Raw genomic sequence first — 23205 nt, forward strand, 5'->3', positions numbered from 1 at the left:
TGGCTACTTTTCCTGATATTGTTTTCAAATCTATCCCTTAAATTGTGCCCACGCACGCTCTCTCTTTCGCCCATGCACACGGACACCCCACCCCCCGCAAAATGATATTGATTTGTAAACAGGGGAAATCAAATCAAAATACACATAATCCAAATCCAAACACAAAATATAAATTCACCAGATTGATCTTGAGTTGACTTGCAAAGCCAAAGCTAAGCTTCTTATTCCATCTCACACTGCAAGTAAAAGCAAAACTAAAACTGTGATTAGTTTTGATTTCTTTCCAGAAAACACATAAAGCAGCATCTCATCCTTTTTGTTGAGCTGGGGAGGTTGAAAATTTCTGCATCACACATGACTGAAAGTGCTGTATAAAACACTATTGTGTGCTGTCTTTAAACCTTTTACAAGTATTCCAATAATAGTAATTTCCATATAAAGCTTTGAATTGGTTTGAACACTTAAATCACATTAAATGTGCTTTATTGAATTTTTCCTAATCAAATATTTCATTTTAAATACTTTGTGGCTATTAGCAAAACTCTTGAGCTATTTATACACCATGTAATTTTTTTAAATTATTAAATATACAAGTGAAGTAAATATGCCAAATAATATAACACACCATTTAAGTCATAGGAAAAGTTTCCAGAAAATTTTCTGAATCCAAATTTTCCAGAAAGCCCACTCACTTCTAAGGACCATTTCACACTTGACACCATGGCATAGCAGTGCTCCCCATAACAAATCATGGCGCTTGAAGGGTAAACACACATTCCTGAACATACAGTAGATACACACCTGGGAGCTGTGAACAACCAGGACTCACCAGCACAAATTTTTAAGATGCTATAGTTGTCCTCTGTATCTTTGTTGCAGACAGAGGCAGTGTGAACACAGGTGTAGCTATGGCAGTTGTGTGTAATGTGTGAAGTGCTTCTTAGATAACTGTAAACCAGATTTCAACATGCATTCAGAATGGGAGATGTGAAAACTTCCTAGAACTTTGATCATTTCCCATCCTACCTACAGAGCTAAAAGAACTCCTGCAGAGCTCATTACTTATAAAGCCCTTAACGGCTTGGGATTTAAGAGAACACCTTCTTCTTCGTCAACCCCACCACCTCTCAAGATCATCTGAGAAGGTCCGGCTGAGGTTGCCACCAGCGTGATTGGTGGCGACTCAAAACAGAGCCCTTTCTAGAGTTGCCTTGGACTCTGGAACTCACTTCCTAATGAAATTAGAGTTTCCCCTTTGAATGTTTTTAAGAAGGAACTAAAAACATACCTATTCAGTCAGGCTTTTAGTTTATAGTTTTAAAGTTTCAGTTTTTAGACTTTTTATTGTATTTTAAATTGTTTTAATTACATTGTTGTTTAATGTTTTTTTATTATTGTGAACCGCCCAGGGACTTTTTGTATAGGGCAGTATATAAATATACCAAATAAAAAAATAAATAATAAATTAACAAAGCACAGAAGGAGCACTGTACAAATACCATCTGAATTCTGCAATATAGGATGCAAATAGCAGGTATGCATAATCATAGTCAGTCATGTACTTTTAATGTGCAACATGTTTTGCAAAACCTTTACCTCATTTGTTCCCACGACAAACCTATAAGGCAAATCACTGTTGTCTCCCTTTTTACAGACAGGGCAATGAGGCAAAGAGAAACCCATTTCCCCTGGTCTGAGCTATTAAAGTATTTCTAAATATCAGGCACCAACTACCTCAGTTTCAAATTTATAACTCTGGTCAGCATTAAGAAACTATTTCCAGTTCCTGGGTACTGGAGTAGTTTAATGTGCACAGTAGTTCATGTGCCCAGAACTCTTCCAGCTTTGCCCATGCCAGAGGCAAAATCTGAACTCAGAGCTTTAGGTACAGAGGAGAGATAGACAAGATTACTCACTAGGTCTCTTACAGTGATTTTGTTTGGAACCTAACATTCTGTCTACTGAATCAAAAAGAGCTGAAGTAGTGGAGGCATTAACTTTAAAAAGAAAGAGAAAGAAACTGGTGAGGATAGTAGTCAATTGTCCCAAATCAGTGAATCTTATCTTTGTGCAGCAATGGGTTTCTGCAGACAAGACATGCCCAGTAATGCAATAAAACACATGCAACTACACTTTACCCCTTCATGATCCCCTTGCTAAAGGCTGTTCATAAACAGATGCAGCAGCATGCACACAGTCTTCTGCTGCTTCTGAAGGTTGCTGGTTCAAATCCCTGCTGGTACTATATTGGGCAGCAGCAATATAGGAAGATGCAGAAAGGCATCATCTCACACTGTGTGGGAGGAGGCAATGGTAAACCCCTCCTGTATTCTACCAAAGAAAACTACAGGGGTCTGTGGATGCCAGGAGTCAAAATCGACTTGATGGCACACTTTATTTTATCACCAGAGGTTGTTGGTTCAAATCCCCGCTGGTATGTTTTTCCAGACTTTGGGAAACACTTATATCGGGCAGCAGCGATATAGGAAGATGCTGAAAGGCATCATCTCACAGAGTGAATACTTTAAATAACAACAACAACAATAATAATAATAATACATGCACCCATGTGAACATTGTTTCCTTGATAAGCTCTCTGCAGCTAAGGAGGGAGTGGGCCAGTTAAGTAGAAAAATTGTGAATGTTATACACCTTGGATATTGCTAAGATTTTTAAATTACAATAATTTATTCATTGCTAGACCCTCTTGTATTACTTCACTGATATACTACTTTCAGAAGATTTGGCACCTTTTGTAATGATGTATAGAATCTTTTTTGTTTGTTTCTCTTTATATGGTTAAACAGGTTGGTATTCCTATGTCGGGCAGCAGTGATATAGGAAGATGCTGAAAGGCATCATCTTATACTGCGCGGGAGATGGCAGTGGTAAACCCCTCCTGTATTCTACCAAAGACAAACACAGGGCTCTGTGGTTGTCAGGAGTCGAAGCCGACTCAACAGCACACTTTACCTTTTATCTCATCACAAGACCAGCTCTCCTCCCATAGAGATGATACAGGCTTTGTGGTTAGGCAAAATGCTGCTTTCACATTAAAGCATAAAATCATCACAAGTTTTATTTATTTATTTATTTATTTATTCATTCATTCATTCATTTTTACATTTATTTCCCACTCTTCCTCCAAGGAGCCCAGAGCAGTGTACTACATACTTGAGTTTCTTCTCACAACAACCCTGTGAAGTAGGTTAAGCTGAGAGAGAAGTGACTGCCCAGAGTCACCCTAATATCATGGCTGAATGGGGATTTGAACTCGGGTCTCTCCAGTCTTAGTCCAGCACTCTAACCACTACACCACGCTGGCTCTCTCTCTCAGTTGTCAACCTTGGAATCAGGTTTTGGTGTTGTTGTTTTTAATTCAACTGGTTTGCAACTGAGTAATCAAGCAAATTTAAATAAACCTGTTTATTTGCAAAACCTCAGCATTTGCCATTTTGAGGATTCTGAAGGAAGGTGGGAAAGCATTCCAGACAGTGAGCATCTAACTACAGAGTTCCAGAGACATCACCACTACTATCACCACCACCAAGCCACTTAATGGTGCAGCGGGGAAATGACTTGCTTAGGGAGCAAGAGGTTGCTGGTTCGAATCTCTGCCAGTACGTTTCCTAGACTATGGGGAACACCTATATTGGGCAGCAGCAATATAGGAAGGTGCTGAAAAGGTATCATCTCACACTGTGTGGGAGGAGGCAATAGTAAACCTCTCCTGTATTCTACCAAAAACAACCACAGGGCTCTGTGGTCGCCAGGATTCGACACCGACTCGAGAGCACTACTACTACTACTGCCACCACGGCTGAGCTCCACTCCCCACCAAACCCATCCCACTCTGCAGCACTTCTTCAGCAAATAGCCATTTCAGCAGGTGGTTACTTGAAGACAGCACTGCCTGTCAATGGCTTGTTGGGACTGGTTGTGTATGGTGTGGTATGGGAGTTTCAGTGTCGCTTTTTTCAGAATAGATTGCACAGCATTCAGAGCAGCACCAGCATAAGTCATTTCCCCTACCTCCTCACAGAAACACAGGAAGCTGCTTTATATTGAGTCAGACCATTGGTCCATCTAGCTCAGAACTGCCTACACTGACTGGGAGCAGTCATCCAAGGTTTCTGGCAGAAGTCTTTCCCAACGCCACGAGGAGATGCCAGGGACTGAATTTGGGACCTTCTGATATAAGCAGATGCTCTATGGCCCTATCTCCTGAGGGAAATATTTTAAAGCAGAAAGAACTATATGTAGTGGCCCATCCAAATGTAAACCATATCAAACCCTACACAGCAAAGGGGACAATTCGTGATTGCTACTTCAAGACCATATAGCCACCTAGTGGCTCAGCAGGGAAATGCTTGACTAACAAGCAGAAGGCTGCCAGTTCAAATCCCATCTGGTACTATTTCAGGCAGCAGCGATATAGGAAGATGCTGAAAGGCATCATCTCATATTGTGCGGGCGGAGGCAATGGTAAACCCCTCCTGTATTCTACCAAAAGAAAACCACAGGGCTCTGTGGGCGCCAGGAGTCGAAATCGACTTGACGGCACACTTTACCTTTACCTCAAGACCAGCTCTCTTCGCCTGAGTTGCAGCTCCCCAAGCCTCCCAAAAAGCCACTCCTGAGAGTAAACGGACCCTTGGCAGCAGCGTGGGATGTGGTGCAAGTGGCTGCAGGAAGAGGGAGAAATCCCTCCCTAGAAAATGGACAGGGAACCTTCTGAGAGTAGGACTTACAGGAGGTTTTTCCACCCAGTTTTTGAAACTTTGGATTCTATGTCGCATCCCACACCTCTGCAGAGGGCTCCTCAACCCTCAGGAATTGCTTTTTGAGGGGCTGTAGCAAGAAAAGGGCAGGGGAAATGGCTTGTTGGAGCCAGCACCACTTTGGATGCAACCCATAGTCCACATTGTCATTTTTATTTCATTTGCTTCTTTTATCCCCCACAAACCATGAAACGTCGGTTACAGATGTCAGGTGGCAGAGAGGAGTGCTGCTTGGCAAAACAACATTTCTGGGTTCAAACATCACAAAATGTGTGGAACGTGTGGCTTGTGCCAGGAGCATGTGCTCGCTGTGAACCGGGGGCTGGCACCACCTTACTTACCACCAGTGTTCCCTGTAAGAGGGAACCTCAGATGTTGTTCACTACAACTCCCAGCATCCCCAGCCAAAGGTCATTGCAGCTGGGGGTGATGGGAGCTGTAGGCAACATCATCTGAGAATCCTTGTTACAGGGAACGCTGCTTACCGCCATTATTGTGAACCCACCCTGAATGTAACCTCTTTTGTCCCTACCCTGCCCCACAAATAATATAATTACTTAAGACCATCCCTTCAGTACAAAAATGTTCCCTGGACAAATTGCTGCAAGCCACTCTGAGCGCATAGGATGGAGAGGCATATAATTCTAATAAATTAACAAACTGAATAAAAGAATAAGGGTTTCATCAATGACTGCAATTCCTGCCTGCAACCTTGGAAGAAGCCGCTGCCAGACTGTATAGACAATACTGAGCTACATGGACCGATGGTCTGACTCAGTATAAGGCAGCTTCCTATGTTCCTGTGTTTACAAAATAAAGCCAAGCATTAAAATACCAAAATTAAAACCAATTAAAACAGTTAAAACAATTTAAAAACAGCCATCAAAATCAAAATGCCTGCCTAAAGAGATGGGACTTTAGAATTCTCTTAAAGGCCTGCAGGGAATCCAGAATACTGGAACTGAATGAACAGAAGATACCACTCACTGGTAGAAATCTAGGTCATATTTAATAATTTCTTTTGTATTTATTAAATGTATGAACAAGGAACATTTCCTATTGTTTTAATAATATTTATACACAATTTTCACCTTAAAAATTCTCAAGCCAATTATAATTGTAACAACTCAAAATGGCTTCCAAAATTAGTCGACCAGTTGAAGGCACATTGCTATTGCTGAAGATCCAGTTTTGAAAAACATCCTGACATTTATCTCAAGTATTGTCAGCTTCAGTTGCCTGTGACAAGAACAAAAGGCATTGCAGTTTCGCCCTGAAAGGCAAAACTTTATGCTGGCTTGGGAGGGAAAATGGGAGGGAAAAGCTGTCTTTAAGGATTTTTTCCCCCCTGAGCAAATTTGGCAGGGAAAGAAAGGAGCTAGCGTATTTGCTTCTTATCTGCCTTACCATGTAACTGGGAGGACATATTTTAATCTTTAATGAAAGCTTTTAGTTGATTAATCGCACCACTTAAATCGATTAAAGCTCGCAGTCATAATGCAAACTAAGCAACCATATGAACAACAGCAAGACGACATTTTAGCTGCAAATATACGTTGAGTAGAGAGTTTGAATTTCTCTGCACAAGATTGCACAGCATATGAACCACCCTTTCTATAGATGTCTGGCAGAACTGGCTGGGGTAGGAATTGGTTAGACACATGTTTTCCTCTATCAACTTAAATCCCTCTGACCCCTTCCTATAGCACAGCATTCCTTACATTCCAGACTCCTTAAACAATGGCTCCTCCATTCATTTGGGGACATGGAACAGCATTCAAGCAAGAGATTTCCTTACAATTTCCACCACCACCACCACCCCGCGCGCACACACACACCAGAAGAGAAGGGAGGGGGAATAAAAATGGGACAGGACCTTCATTCCAACAAGAAACACATTTTTGTTTCTCACTTTATATGATAGATTCTGCCATGCTACCAAACACAACTATGATTTGGGTGGTGTTTGAATATATATATTTTTTTAATCACCTCAATGCCCAAAGACTTCTGAGAGCATCTACATAAGCAGAAAAACAACAGGATGAAAAGAATTAACAATACAGAAAGACTTTTTTGTCTAAAAGGACAAGGCTTGCAACTGGACGTTTTCAAACACCCTGTTTTGATTGAGCTTTGCAATCGGCCTAATCCCTTGGGATCCTTAAAAAGTCGCTTTCCTAAGTAAAAAGACTTTGGGCCAGGGCAAATACAAATGCACTTGTACCACTGAGAAGCAGGGGTCGGGGGGGGGAGAATAAGAATGGGACAGGATCCAGTTCAATTTAGCGATCCAGTTCAATTTAGCACCTCACTGCTCATGAAAAAAGATTCTCTTACTTCTTGTCATATACAGGCAGAACTGCATTCATCCTCGGCCTCAGTTAAGTGGGGCCAGCCTGTATGCCCCCCTCTAACTGGCTTCGAACCCTAACTCTTCTAGTAGTAGCAAGGAAGAACCTCCAAGATGATGCTAAGCAACTGCTCTACAGCAGTGTCATTCTAGACAAACGAACCAGCAGTGAACTGGTTCAAGAGTGCCAAACCTGTTGTCAGATTTTTAGAAGTCTGTATTTCAGTCACAGCTGAACCAGAACTGAACCAGCAAATTAAACAGTTTGGTGTCTATTTTTTCCAACATGGCTACTAATGATGAACAAAAAACAAAACGCAGAGCAAAAGAAATCAATTGCAGTAGATTTTAGGAGGCAAAGAAAAGGGGCAGAAAACCAAAGATCATATGTCAGCTATGATGCCACAGAAGTACAGAAAAGTGAAAATGTGATGTTGGGCACAGAACTCAGCTTCCTGAGAATCTTAGCTTTCTTTTTAAAAAGGGGGGTGAAACCCACAAACAAATTAAGGTTCTAATCCTTATGGCAGCAATGATATCAGAAATCTTGGAAGCCAGAGAGATAGATAAATGAGATTTCCAGCGGCTGTGGGTGGGGTTGTACCTTGCAAAGCTTTTTACTCTCCTCTGACAAGACTATCAACATTAAAAAAAAAATTATACAAACTGTGATTATGTATGTAAAATTACTCAATTTGCATAATTTATACAAATCACAAAATTCCGTTTCTTGGTACTAAACTAGGATTGCTTGAATACAGAATTCTATTTTTTGTAGCACAGAATACTGTGCATCCAATCATCTTTATATTCTGGGCCACATGTGTTCTTTATTTCCACTATTGCATTACTGTGGAATACTGAAAGTGCAGAATTAGAGAATGTCGTCATTTGTTTAATTTTAAAAAGAAAAGAAAAAACAGAAGGAGTTATGGCCATGAAAATAAGATGGATAACATGTAGTACCTGGAAAAACCAGAAAAGGTGTGAGAACATAAACTCCACTGAGCACTCCCAATGCTGCTACAACACCCCGCTACACACTCGCACAAACTAGTAGGAACAGAACACCCACATCCTATATTGTTCAGGCCACAGAATCTGGCTTTTCTTGGTGCAGAATCTGGGCTACCTTAGCACAGAATCTCAGGTGTTCATTTTACCCTGTTCACATTCACAAAACATAAATGTCCGTTTGTTTGTTTTTATGTACAAATGGTGATGACTACCTAATAGAAACCCATAGGCACAAATGGAGAAATATTTCAGATTCCTTGAATGGAACTGAAAAATCTAGCTGTTGATGGCTCTGACCCATCAACTACAGGAGCAACAAAAGGCTGCAGTTCCCAGGGCAAAACATTTTTTAAAAAATTATTACTAAATAAATATTGAAGATTAAAAAATCAAATCAATCAAAACCGCCATAGAATGATCAGCAAACACTAGCAAAACTAGCAGAAAATCGCACAAAACAATAGGAAGCTGAAGCAGAATTGAACAAAAGTGCTATATTAACACGAGGGTACAAACTAAATTTTCACTGAGTTGGGGTGTGAGGGAGATATAACTTTGTAAGAAAAAATAAGCATGCACAATTCTGGTTTCATTCCCACCCCCTTCCAATTTTAATATAAACATATATACATGCATGTGCATGCATGCACACTCATGCACATCTATACACCCTTAGCCATCTCAAATATACAGGGCAACACTTTATGGAGATGCATTAAAGATAGCCTGCAGGGTTGTGTGTGCATTATCAGTTTATTGGGTGTGGTCTGTTATCCCCCTGTACAGCAGGTATAGCCGAATTATGTGTGGAAATCGGTTTTGCTGGGTTGGGACAATCATCACATCGCTCCATCTCTGAACTAAGGTCTTAGCTTAACTATCCTGAAGATAGTTAACGAATTGTGCTTTGTCGCTGACACAAATATAGGCAAGACCCTTTGGAAACTGACCGCCCAGAATGCAAGTCATAACTTAACAGGCTTTATGAAACTGGCAACTTGTGCACCAAAAGGAAGAGGTGTAAAAAGAGGGTCTGTCAGGGTAGGGATAGTCTGTTAACAGGCACCAGCCTCCATGCTTTAAGAAGAGGGTGTTGGGGTGGATTTGGAGGCAAATGCCTCTAAGGTGTTGGGTGGTGATAAAAACCTCTAATAACAGAGGTAATACAGTGTGGAGTCATCCTTATTTAGCTATGCACAAAGTATATGGGTGTTTTTGAAGAGAAGGCAATTGAGAAAATCTCCTCAGATGCTGCCTCTGAGAAGAGGCAGTTCTTATGGAATGTTGGCCAACACACACCATCCACAAACTTTAATTCTGAGAACAAATATCACCTTCCATATTCCCCTTGGTCTTATACATTTTGAGATAAGGACTGAACAATCACCTCACATACTGTCTCTTTTCCCAATAACTCTGGGGAAGTTCTCTTCCAAAATTGTCATTTTTTCTAAGAGTTATGTGATGTGTTATGTGATACTGACAATCTCAGCCACTAAATACATTGGGCAGCATCCGGACTGATTAAGCACCACTGAAATCAACAAGAAAAGGTAGTCAGGATTAACTTACATCCCATTTATTTTAATGGATTTTTTTCTCTCTCTGAGCAAATTTCAACATCTCATCTTGAAGATATGTACAGAGGAAAATAGACAGGAAGCTCTAAGCCATAGCAGTTAGACACAAGTCTGACATATGCAATGGGCGGGCCAGCTTAGGGGAATTTTGCCAGCCACATGTGCCAGACTTCCCTGGAAGCATTTCAATGTTAGAAAGACACATTTCTTCAGTCATCTTCACCTAGCTCTCTACAACCATCTTAAGTATATGCCATGGGACTGAAGCTAGTCTTCTGCTGTGGATTACTTCTAAGAGGGACATTTTGCTGTGTAGAATGCCACTATTGTTTATATACTGCTTTTCAGCAAAAAAAACCAACCAAACAAAACCCCCTGAGAAGTTCTTTTGCTGAAAATGTCTTCTGAAATTATTTCTTTATAGCAGGAGGAGGAGGAGGTTCCCTGTCTCCAAAGGGGCTCACAGACTAAAATAGAAACACTAGCAACAGTCACAGGAGAGACATTGTGCTGGGCAGGAATAGGGCCAGTTGCTCTCCTCCTAATCCTATATAATAAAAGGCTACGGTGTGATCCCGTGCGCCCGTGTCTTTTTGGCCCGTTCTGGGCATGCGCGCAGCGCATGCCCAGATCGGGCCAAAAAGACACGGGCGTCCAGACACGGGCGGCCATGTTGGGGCCCAGAAGTGGCGGCCTCAGAGAAGCGGCCGCCGCCAACGGGAATAGAGTGCTGGCGAGGTGGCGGCGGAGCTGCGGCCTCGGCCAGAGGTGGCAGTGGCCGCGGCGGGGCAACTGGCCCCAATGGAGGCGGCCGCCACCCTACGGGAAGTGCGGGTGAGGCAGCGGCGGGCCGAGTGGCCCCGATGGCGGCAGCCGCCGCCGCGGAAGTACGGGTGAGGCGGCGGCGCGCTGGCCCCGTCAGGCCCCTTTTTTGGCTCTCTGCGTCCAGGGGTGAGTGAATGGGCCAATTTGGCCCTTAAACGTGGGGGATGGGTGGGAAAAAGCAGCTGGGAGGGAGGGAGGCCGGACGGGCGGTGAAGAGGGGAATGGCGGCGGGGGGCCAGGAGCGCCATAACTAGAGCCCGTATTTAAAACGGGCTTTAACATACTAGTTCTAATATAAAGAGAATCACCATTTTGAAAGGTGCCTCTTTGCGCAGTTAAGCCATGGAAAAGAGAAAACTGCAAAAGACCTCAGTGCAGTTTCTGCATTTCTGTAGTGTGAAATAAACTGAGAAGCCTCAAATAAGAACCATTCATTTATCTGGTACCAAAAGTCTCCAAGAGGAATAATCACGAATGAGTGGCCGCATCAATCTCTCTTTCCCTCACTCTCGCACACACAGTTTTGTTTTACTCTCGAATTTACAGGAAGTAGATTCTCATCTGTCAGATCCAGCTAGATGAACCTGCAAGGGAGAAAAGTAATCCTTGCCGCCACTGCCACACATGGACCCTGCATTCCAGCTGCAACAAAAGGGACAAGATCAACCTGCTTAACAAGGAATTTAGCACAGAACTGGCACATCCCCAGCCCCAGTGTGAAAGACTCACGAGGATGTGGGTTTTGTCAGGCATTGGAATTGGCAGAAGGAGAAGAAGGAAAGAGGGTTGGGGATTTGGTGAGGATGAAAGGTCAGCTTGCATGAAAGGTGAGGATGAAAGGTGAGGTTTTGGTGAGGATGAAAGGTCAGCAGGAAAAGAGCAAAAATAGACATTTCAAAGCAACATGGATGGAGAGGAAGAAACAGTTTATCTGGCAGTCTCCATTTGGCAGCTTGAAGCCTCCCCTCTGGCCACCTGCCATGCGCAAAAACCTTATTCCGTGCCAACCTTTTGCTCCAGCATCCCATTCCTACTGAGTGCCACAAAATTAGTTTCTCCTTCCTTCCCCTAACAGTGCAAATCTATCCTCAAGTTATGCCAGCTGGACAAGGATAGGAGTGCAACTGAATCCCTTGAGCTGGAAAAACTCCAAGCTACAAAGGCATTGCACTGGTATAACTTTTAAGCCAGTTTAAGTGCTACACCAGCATAAGTGTGGGGGGGGGGCGGGGGGGGGGAGAGCAGAGTCGGTGGTGTGTTGAAGGAAGGGCTGAGGAGTGGCCAGTTCAGTTAAAATCCCATGTTTCCTCAGAATTTGGTCCTGTTCCCTCAAATTTACACATGGAAAATAACTGTTGTTATTTAATAAATATTTATTTTTATTATTATTTAATAATAAATAATAAACCCAGTGGAGAGCCTCAGATGCCAACTCCACCCCACAATGTTAGAAGACAGCATCCCAAAGAACCAAGTAACCAATCTTGATATAGCACCAGGAATATATAAGGTGAGTTCACAAATAATGGTGGCAAGAAAGGCCAGAAGAGAGAATGTCAAGTACCCACCGCAGCCTGTCAGTTTCAAACACTGGTTACAAAATAATGGGCCGAAGTAGGTACCCGACAGTACCCACCCAACATTCTCATGACACGGAAATGGTGGCAGCAGCAGGAGTGCATGCCCAGCGGGAAACAGCAGCTCTTCCACAGTACGTACTTGATGCCATTATGTGTGAATCCACCCACAAACTCTAGCAAGGGGACAGAGTCTACCTCTCAAGGTGTGTGGCATGTCTCTAAAACTGTGAGTGTTAATAAGTGGAAGCGTTCATGCTGGGCAACTTTGGTTAAAGGGAACTCCATGCAAAGGGAATCCTTTGCACCAAACAGCCAACAGCCAAAGTTATGAGCACAGAAAAGAAGGAAGCAGTGTTCCCTCTAAGGCAGGCCTGCTCAACTTAGGTCCCCCCCGATGTTTTTGGACTACACCTCCCATAATCCCCAGCCACAGTAGCCAATAGCCAAGGGTTATGGGAGTTGTAGGCCAACATCTGCAGGAGGGCCGAAGTTGAGCAGGCCTGCTCTAAGGCGTAAGCGTGCTCACACATTTTTTGAGGTCTGCTCAGTTGATTGTAGATCCCGCTCAGGTTTAATTAGGAAGGCTTCATTCTGCGCACACACTGCCTCGATACTGCCACCCAGAACAAAACTCATTCTGCACACAGACGAAAAAAATTAGAGAGAACACTGGAAGGAAGGACAGATATAGAACACATCTATTCTCAGATCCCTTTACAGGGATTCTTTCTTGGACTCCAAACACAAACACCCAGCAAGAACCTCCGTTCCGTGGCTGCAAGGACATAATGCGGCTCATAGGTAGGCACAAGATGGGGAGCCTACACCTTAAAGCGCAGTTCTTGGAACATCCTCCATCTCCCTGACTGCCAGCACTTCAAGAAACAAGACAGTTCTTACGAGCACCCAAACACCTCCAGCCACCATGTATTTCCTTGAAACCCTAAAATAGGAGGAAATTATGTGCGGGTTGAACAACATATTCTGTAGAAAGCAGCAGTTTCCCAAAAAGGGGACAGAGACTAAGAATGCAGCTTAGAAGAAGGGAGTCCCTGTTGCCAAAAAAAACCCCCGAAACAAGGCAAGCTGCCGCCTATACATTGCAAGTTGCAATGCATTGCTTCTGCTGGCCAAACATCATCATCTTTGCAGGATCACAGGCAGCGCACATGGAGCAGAACCAGAGCTGGCCCAAGATATGCTGCTGCCCCAAGCTAGAATTTTTTATCATGCTCCCCCTCAAAAAAATGTTGCAATGTTAATAACAATTAACTAATCAAACCACAACCGGCCTCTTCACATTGGGCATTAGACATTAACTATCTCCCTCTTTTTTCCTTGCATACCCTACACACTCCCTATTAGGTACCAGAACTGCTTTCTGAACTGGTGTCATGGCTGAGAGACTGAGCAGTGGATCAGGGAGTCTCTGGTTTGAATCTTGTCTCTGCCATGAATTCGCTAACACTTCCTTAGTCAAGTCATTCTCTCTCAGCCACAGTTCCCTCATCTAGAATATGTGAATAAGAACAGTGGCTGACATCCAGACTAATGCCGCACTTGCACTATAGACAAAGTTGCATTAGCACCAGCAGCAGCTGGTGCAGGCACCGCCGGAGGGGTGGCGGGAGGCATAGGACATAGAACACAGGCAGCTGCCATATACTGAGTCAGACCATTGGTCTATCTAGCTCAGTATTGTCTACACAGACTGGCAGCGGCTTCTCCAAGGTTGCAGGGAGGAATCTCTCTCAGCCCTATCTTGGAGATGCCATGGAGGGAACTTGAAACCTTCTGCTCTTCCCAGAGTGGCTCCATCCCCTGAGGGGAAGATCTTGCAGTGCTCACACATCAAGTCTCCCATTCATATGCAACCAGGGCGGACCCTGCTTAGCTAAGGGGGCAAGTCATGCTTGCTACCACAAGACCAGCTCTCTTGTGGTAGACAAGGGGGCAACTTTAACTGTAAATTACTAGGTGCTTATCTCTCCTCCTGCCACATCTGAAAGCTGTTTTGAGGAGTGGCGCAGCGCCTAGCACCCTCTGCGGTGGAGGACTGGCCTCCGCCACTCATCTGGCCTCCACACGCACGTGGAGGCTATCTGCTGGCCACACAAATGGCCTCCACCACCTGAGGGGTGTGGTGGCAGGGGAGGTAAGCACCTAGTAATTTAGTTAAAGGTGCCTCCCGCCACCACACACACACACACTCAGTTAGCACAAGAAAGCCGTGTCACTGCACGAAGTTGCATGGATGATCCCAGTTGTGCTCTTGCACAAAAATTCCCTCCAAAACATGAGGAAGAAGTTTCACAGCAGATGCTGTTGCACTAGCACAATACATGTTTGCACTCTGGCAACACTAATCTAGAATACCCCTGCTAACTGAGCAAAAGGCACCTTTTTAAAGTGGCGATTCTCTTTATTTAGCAGGGGGAGAGCAACGGGCCCTATCCATCCCCAGCACACCATCACTCCAGTTGCTGGTGTCTATCTTGTGTTTCTTTTTTAGATTGTGAGCCCTTTGGGGGCAGGGAACCATTTAATTTAATTTAATTTAATTTAATTTATATCTATCTATGTAAACCATTTTGGAAACTTTTATTGAAAAGCGGTATATACATAATTGTTGTATTCCTATTTGCAGAATACAAGCTCCTTTTTAGAACATCTGGCTAGTGCATGTTTTACAGCGCAGCATTAGTCTAGTCATTAGACTGACTTACCTGACAGGGTTGTTGTAATCATTACAACACAATAATGCATGTAAACCATACTGAACATTTGAAAGAATTATATATAAACTGAGTATTGTTGTGAGAGTGAAGGATTTAAGAGACTGGTAGTTTGTAGTGTTGCCAGATAATCCCTCCAGTCACCGCTGATTGGTGTATGCTAATTTAAAGTACATGGATGCCAAATACCCCTTGCAGCAAATGGTTATATGGGCTCTGGAGATGAGGTTTGCCCACCCATCAAAGCTGACCACTAAAAATATGAGGTTGGAAAGGGAATTCCCTAGATGAGGTTAGCTGTTGACTTAGATTTTTTGTGCCACCCTTCCCTGTGGCAGGGTTCATTTCACTGAGTCATCTGGAGCTATTTGCTCTAAGCAATTATTCTGTACAGGCCATATTGGATTGGTTCAGATGATCTAACAACCCACGGCTTGTGGGACTGAAAATGCAAACCTAAAGCGTTCGGAACCCTCACACTCCCCTCTTCACCTCTCTTTGTTGCAGAACTGTGATGCAGGGGTCAAGGAATATTGGCTCTGTTCATCAGCCAGTCAGAAATTTTACTCGTTGAGCTATGTTGGTATATTACTTGTCAGGATTTTTTCTGGATTGTTAGGCATCATTTCTCACTTGTCACAGACAAGTAGACTACTGGATTTCCTGAGCCCTGATGTGATGTAAGCATACTAGTTAGTTAAGCCACAGATGTGTGCCATCAGAACTCAGGAGCTGAGCCAATCTCCTCTTGGCTTAATTACCACTCGCAAACTGGGATATGAACTCAGTGATGCTCTCTACATGAACAGTGTGGAGAGCCTGCGGGGCTTGAGCATTCCGTCCCCCCTGGGCAGTAAGGATGCGCACAAACCTGTTCGGCGTTCTATTCTCAGAATGCCGAACAGGTTCGGAACCCCCATGTTCGAACCGGTTCAAACACCGGGGCGGCTTTAAGGACGGGGGAGGGTGTACTTACACTCCCCCCGCTGCCGCGCTTCCCCCTCAGATACTCTGTGGATAAATAGGCATTCGGGAGAGCAGTATACCTTCTTGCCACCCCGTTGTTGCAACGACCGGAAGTGGGACCAGAAGTGCCGCACACCCAATGTGCGCATGGCACTTCCGGTCATTGCAACAACAGGGCGGCAAGGAGGTACGCTGCTGCCCCAACTGCCTATTTATCCATAGAGTGCCAAAGGGGGAAGCGTGTGGGGGGGGGTGAGGGCATCACCCCCCTCCCCGTCCTTAAAGTCACCCAGCCCCACCAACAGCTTGGAGGGAGCTGGTTCTGTGCACATCCCTACTGGGTGGCCGAATCGGCCGCCCACACGATTACCAGCTCCGTCACGGAGCCCGTAGGGACGATGGGGATTGGGGGCCATCTGGCCCCCAGAAATCCCAGCATGCCCTGCATGAGTGCACAGTGCATTCTGGGGGGACCCCCGACGCCAGGAGGCTTGCTGCAGCCTCCCGGACAGGGGTCTACTTGTGAGTTGCTGCTGCACGGAGCCTCATGATTAAAAAAACAAGGTTAGTGGAGCACTTGCTTTGCTAACCTCGTTTTAGAGTAGGGCTACTTCGGTGGGCTAGCTGCCGTTAGTTCTCACGATGGGGGGAAACTGGGCTGGGCTCCCTTAGCCTGGTTTCCCCCATCATGAGAATAGCCTCAACATCTGCTAACAAGGATTTCTAGCTCATAGCTGAGTGTACAAGGGAGGGAGAAAGTATATCTGTTTGATGCTCCAAAGGGGTCTGTTCACAATCCAACAAACAGAGTTTAGACCAGGCCACTGTGTTCTCATTTACATAGGTTGATCTTCATAAACCAGCATAGAGATGGGAGAAGAATGAGCATCTGTAGCCCCGAATTCCTTTCCATTTCCCATATCCTAGCCTGCATGGGTTGTCCATTTTTCAATCCTGCGAACTGAACAAAGAAGCATATTTTAAAGTGATGGCTCTCTTATGTTTAGCAGAGGGAGAGTAACTCTCTCTATAGTAACTAGAGTAACTAACTCTCTAGAGTAACTAGAGAGAGTAACTCTCTCTATACACCTGCTAACTGGGCAAAGAGGCACCTTTTACCATGGTGATTCTCTTTATTTAGCAGGGGGAGAGTAACTGGCCCTATCCACCCCCAGCACAATACTTCCAGTGACTCTTGCTGGTGTGTGTCTTATGTTTCTTTTTAGAATGTGAGCCCTTTGGGGACAGGGAGCCATCTTATTTGTTATTTCTCTTTGTAAACCGCCCTGAGCCATTTTTGGAAGGGCGGTATAGAAATCAAATAATAATAATAATAATAATAATAATAATAATAATAATAATAATATCTAATCCAGCATAGGGTCCTTCCCATTGGCTGCTGCTTGTGAGTCCTTTGTGTTTCTTTTTAGATGCTGAGTCCTTTGCAGGAAGGAAACCATTTTCTCATTCTTTTTGCTTTTGAAAACCTTTTTGTTGAAAAGTGGTATCTATATACTATTTCCAGAAGTGATGGAATTTGGGACTTTTGCGGATGGATAACTAGAACGCCTGTGGACAAGTACTGGCAGTCTTGGGATGACTCAGATATGTCAATGTTCAAAAAAATCTGATGGAAAAAAAACGTAAGGAGCCCAACCTCCCCCCGCCCACAAACTGCATCCATCTTAATCAATGGGATGGAGGGTTTGTGAGCTCAGACAGTTGTTGTTGTTATTGATAATAATAATTGTTGTTGTTGTTGTTGTTGTTGTTGTTGTTGTTGTTCGATTTCTATACTGCCCTTCCAAAAATGGCTCAGGGCAGTTTACACAGAGAAATAACAAATAAATAAGATGGCTCCCTGTCCTCAAAGGGCTCACAATCTAAAACAGTTAACAGTTAACAGACAAGCAGGTGGGCAGAGGTAATGGAACTCTGTTGTGAGGAAGAGGGCTTTAACAAAAACAGCAGTAAATTTATCAGCTTGAAGAACATTCCCTCAAGACACTCACACAACCTCTTCTGCTCCAAAGGGAGAAAGGTATTTAAAACTCTTTTGTTTTTCACCAGCCATTTCAGAGTTTTGTTTTATTTATTATTTATTTATTAATCAAATTTGTACACCGCCCCAAACTTTCGTCTCTGGGCGGTTAACAAAAGCATAAAACAAGTTAAAATATAGACAAAAACTTAAAACAATTTAACAATTTAAAAACCACCTAAAAACCTCAAATTGTTTTGTTTTGTTTTGTTTTAAAAGGGAAAGGGCTTTGAAAAGGAGCTGGAAGTGCCCATCCACCCCACCCACCAATACCCAGAAAACAAGTAAAGTATATACTTTATAAAGTAAATACCGCATATAAATCAAATAAACACGAATATTTCAAGATCTAGTAGTAAGGAGACATAGATAACCATTGCCCAAAGCCAATGCAATTGAAAACATGTCTCCTTCATCTATTTATTGTGGGGGGGGAGGGGGTGATACTGAATTGGAGGGGGAGAGAAATGGGAGACAAAGCAAGGGAATGGAAAAGAAGCAGAAAGATGAGACAAGAGGAAAAGCAGATTAGGTAATACTTGAGCAAATTTGTAAGAAACTGAACTAAAAAAACGAGTCTTAGTCAACAGCCAATTTGATCTGGGGAAATTTTTTCCTAACCTCATATATGCTCTGAAATGCGAGCTAACGCCATCCCCTGTTACCATGGAAAGTTAAATAAATAATCATCACCATTTCTGATAACAGATGTCGCGAGGGGGCATTTTGCGCTTGCTTATTTTGAAAATATGCTGGCCTATACCAACAAGCTATGGCTGGGAGGCTTCCCTTTTATTTCAAACCAGTCGTTCCTGAAATCCTTCGCCCTAGAAGCAGAAAGGGCAGTGCTGTAGCCTAGTGGGTAATGTGGTCTCTGTGGGATATGCAGGGAAACGCAGAGGGAGGTGAATCTAGAAATGTCTAATGCACGATGTGAGAGGGTCAGCTGTGCTTATCATTAGTGAAGGGAAAGGCAATACTGCACATGTTAGGAGGCATTCCTTTCTTATTACTTTAGACATGATGAAAACAGGTTCCAGGGCTGTGGTCCACATGGCTAGAGGTACAAGGGTTGTAATGAAACAGGCAGGGAAAGGCTAAAAATAAATACAGCTCCTTGATCTAGACATTTAATGTATAATTTGCACTGCCTTTCGTTGGGTCGTCCAAGAGCTGATGTTTTGTGTAAACACACTCAAAAGTTACTTTTAGCAGACGATTCCAGCTAATCATCTCCAGGAATACCAGCTTAGTTCCCCAACTCCAAGACTGTAATTTGCAATTCAAAAATCCGAGGTAAAGCACAAGAAAGTTCATTGGTGCTGAAAACTATTAGCTTGTTCAGGGAAAGTGATGGTGGCAGCCTCTTGAGCAAGCTAGCTACTTCAGGCGGGTGGAAGGCAAGCTCCGGCTGTTGCCTGACAAAGAAAAGAGAAGCTTCCTGCTGATTGCCCAGCCTGCAAAACGAACACAGTTCCTTCCGTCAATGGAAAATGGCGCCACTGCCTAGGTCTGCTGCCGGAAAAAGGCAAGCAGCTTGTTGTGGTGGCTTGTGGCCCTATACACAAATCCCAGGCATCAGAAAGCCATGGCACCTAGAAATTGAACAGTTGTACCTAACGGAGATTTTAAAAAACTTATTATTTTGCATTTATATATTTCTAGTCAGAGGTAGAGTTATTAAACAAAATCGTTATTTATCCCAGGCAGACCCATTTCTGTTCTAGGTACGTTACTTCTAAAGGGAATAAAGAGAAGCCCATTTACCTTCCCACTCCACAATGTCTGTCACAAAGTCCAGTAATTTTGTCAAGTGTCCACTGCCTGGTTCGCAATTTGGGGGGTAGGCTCCTAGATCCAAGTTTTTTTGTTTTTTTTGTTTTTGTTTTGTTTTGTCTTGTCAAGGCCTGTTGGAATAGTCTTCCTCCGACTCCAGAGTTTATCTCCACCCTTCCCTCTCCAGAACTAAGTTGACAGGCAGGATTGCATCTCAAGGAAGGCTAGCAAAGCTGAGAACCTATCCAGGTTAGTAGGCCACGCTTCCAAATACTTTCCACACTTTCCCTGGCCTGCAAAAGGCTGCTGGGGCTAGCCCTGACAACATTAACTGGAGAAAGAGTTCCACTGCAATTCCTTCCACTGCATGGTGGGTGACACCTGATGTTGATCTGAGTGTGCAGGCAGGTTAAGAACATAAGAAAAGCCCTGCTGGATCAGGCCCAAGGCCCATCTAGTCCAACATCCAGCTTCACACAGTGGCCCTCCAGATGCTTCTGGGAAGCCCCCAGGCAGGAGCTGAGGTCATGCCCTCAAGGTTCAGATGGAAGGATGCAGTCTTTAAGATATCCTGGCTTCAGGCCATCTAGGACTTTAAAAGTAATAACCAGCACTTTGATTTGGACTCAGAAATAATAAGTACAAATGAAATACTGGAGTTATGTGCTCTGTATGACATGCACCAAATAACAATCTGGCTGCCACATTCTGAACCATATTTATTCTCAATGTTTTTCAGAGGCACCTCCACACAGAGTACAGAGTGCTAGTCTGGCTGTTACTAAAGCATGAATGTCCATGGCCAGGTCCGTCCTCCCCAGGACGATGAAGCAAGCTGGTGAAACCATCTGGGCATCCAGAAGCCACCCCAAGCTGCAAACCCAATGTTTCAGGAGGGAGTGCTTCACACAGGCTTTACAATCCGATCCAAAACAGCTGAGCCGCCAACTGACAGCGCCTCCATCTTGTCTGGATAAAGTCTCAGTTTGGCCACTCACACAGAATCCGCCACTGTCCTCAGACAACTTGTTCAGAACCATACTGCCTGCACCTCGAGGACAGAAGAGATGGTGCCGAGTTTCATCAGCATAGGGATGGGACCTCAAGACAAGCACCAGCTGCAACACAAGAGCAGGATGAGGTCGCGGCAAGGGTGCGCCCACCTTGACGCCACTGGAACACATCCTGATGTGTCGCATCCCTTCAGCCACGTCCATCTGAATCACCCCTCTGCTCACGCTCCAAAACCGTTCAACATTCAACCATTCAACACTCTAAAACCATTCAACTCAATTAAGGGATGCCCCAACAGTGTTTAGGATGTCCTCCAGTGATCTGAGGGCAGGAGTGTTCTTGGCACACCCCTGTCCTGATCACATGTTTTGGCCGGTGTTCCTATGAAGCAGCCCCAAGACAATCTTCCCAGTGATTTCATCTAAGTGTTAAGCAGTATGGGAGGCGAGAGGCAACCTTCAGTGACAGCCCTTCAGCCCTTCATGTAGTGGGACTAAGTCAGGTGACTGCAGGAACAGGAGCAGCTCCACCCACTGCAGGCACCACCTCACTTGCCTGCCTGCCCCCACCAACCCCGAATCTCCCTTCTTTCCCTCACCCACATCTTTCTTCTTGCCCACTCCTCATCTTTTCCCCATGGAAAGATGGAGGGGACAGAGCAATATACTCAGTATAAGTATGTCTTGGAAGTACAAGACTTCCAATGAAGCGGGGCCGGAGAATGGCATGCTCCATGCACTACTGGGGAGGTGGGCCAGCGCTACTGCACTACACCACCTCAGGCATCAGGAAGACTTGGCTGGCCCAGGAAACCCCTGCTGAACTCCACATGCCAAAAAGCACAATTTCCAGGCCCTTCCCCTTTCTCATTCTTCACCTTCCTCACTCGTCCCATCCCAATCCTTGCAAAATCATCCCAAGCTCTTTAGGAACCTGGATCTTCGAAGCAAAACTGTGCTACATAAATTGCTATATAAATAGATGCACATCTGACATATTTTTACATTCCTCAATAATGCTGACAGTTGCAGAGGGAACATAGCTCGGTGGTAGCACACATGATTTCCACGCAGAATGTCCCAGGTGCAGTCCCTGGCATCTCCAGGTAGGGCTGTGGCAGGAAATGGCTTGAAACCTTGATGAACTGCTGCTAGTCAGTGCAGCTGTGAGCTCCCTATAGGAGATGCACCAAGAGAGAGCAGTGCCAGTGACCAAGAGCCCTAGAGGAGAGCTTCTTCCATCGAGCCCTTTAGGAGCATCACTACTGAGGAGGAGAAGGAATAATTCCTATTGTGAGCAGTGATTGTAGGGAGGAGAACTAGTTCAGGGAGGAGACCGGGTCTTGCGGTAGCTAGCATTAATTGCCCCCTTTGCTAAGCAGAGTCTGCCCTGTATTGCACTTGAATGGGTGACTACCTGTGAGCACTGACTGCCATAAGATATTGAGGCTATTCTCACGATCGCCCAAAAGCGAGCTAAGGGAGCCTAGCCCGCTTTGGGGAGATCATGTGCTGCAACGGGAGCTGCGTGGCCCCCGGCAGCTAGCCTCCATAAATACCCCTCCCCTTAGACGAGGTTAACGGAGCGAGCACTACGTTCACCTCATCTTTTTGCTCGTGTGTTGCCGTGGCGCGCGACAACACATGAATAGACTCCCGACCAGGAGTCTGCAAGCAGCCACTGGGGTTGAGGGTCTCTCTAGGATGCCGCACGCTCTCGCGCTTGGCATCCTGGAACTTCCGGGGGCAGCGCAGCCCCCGGTCCCCGCAGCCCCTGCCGGCTCCGTGACGGAGCCAGCAGCTGTGTGGGCAGACGATCCGGCCGCCCAGGGCTGCCCTTGGATTGTCTGTGGGGAGAGTGGGCTAAGCCCGCTCTGCCCACAAATCCCCTTACAGCTCTTCACACTAATTGTGTGAAGAGCCTCACTCACTTTAGGGGATGGAGCCATAGCTCAGTGCAAGAGCATCTGCATGCTTGCAGCTTTACTCCCTGGTATCTCCCAGACAGGGCTGGGAGAGCCTCTTGCCTGAAATCTTGGAGAGCTGCTGCCAGTCAGTGTAGACAATACTGAGCTAGATGGACCAATTGTCTGACTCAGTATAAGGCAGCTTCCTATGGGTTTATATATCTATATATATTTAATATTTGTAAACTGCCTTGTAGTCTAGGGACAAAAGGCGGTATAAAAATATAAACACTTTAAAAAAATTTTTAAAACACAGACAATACTAAGTGAGACAGAGGATCAGGCTCAGTATAAAGGATCAGGCTCAGTATAACACAACTTTGACGGTGTCCCTAATTTCTAGGGCTGTCAACCAATTTATCCAATTATATAGTTATATTATAGAGGACTGTCACTGGTAGAACTTTAACAGAAACTGATCACAAAATATTAGTAATGGTAGTTTATTTTCAGCCAATGACCCAAAAAATAGAGATATATAAAATTCACAAAGACATTAAAAGGAAAAAGGGAAAGGAAAAACTTAACAGATCATAACAACCATCTTCAATAGATAGTAAAATCCGACCAT

The 23205-nt window shown here is 44.5% G+C and overlaps 1 protein-coding gene across 4 annotated transcripts in view; it reads right to left on the reverse strand.

Moving 5' to 3' along the window:
• Window positions 1-23205, reverse strand: part of IGF2BP1 (insulin like growth factor 2 mRNA binding protein 1) — a 122381-nt gene that overhangs the window by 72535 nt on the left and 26641 nt on the right. Inside the window, exon 1 of one of the 4 annotated variants that reach the window (XM_053261787.1) lies at window positions 16678-16783. The exons of the other annotated variants lie outside the window; for them this stretch is intronic. Coding sequence (XP_053117762.1) covers window positions 16678-16757 — 80 coding nt within the window. The 5' untranslated portion in view covers window positions 16758-16783. Of the gene's footprint in view, window positions 1-16677; window positions 16784-23205 lie in introns of those variants that run through there. 4 annotated transcript variants of the gene reach the window in all.

The sequence above is a fragment of the Hemicordylus capensis genome, chromosome 6 (assembly GCF_027244095.1).
Source record: "Hemicordylus capensis ecotype Gifberg chromosome 6, rHemCap1.1.pri, whole genome shotgun sequence".
Lineage (NCBI taxonomy): Eukaryota > Metazoa > Chordata > Lepidosauria > Squamata > Cordylidae > Hemicordylus > Hemicordylus capensis.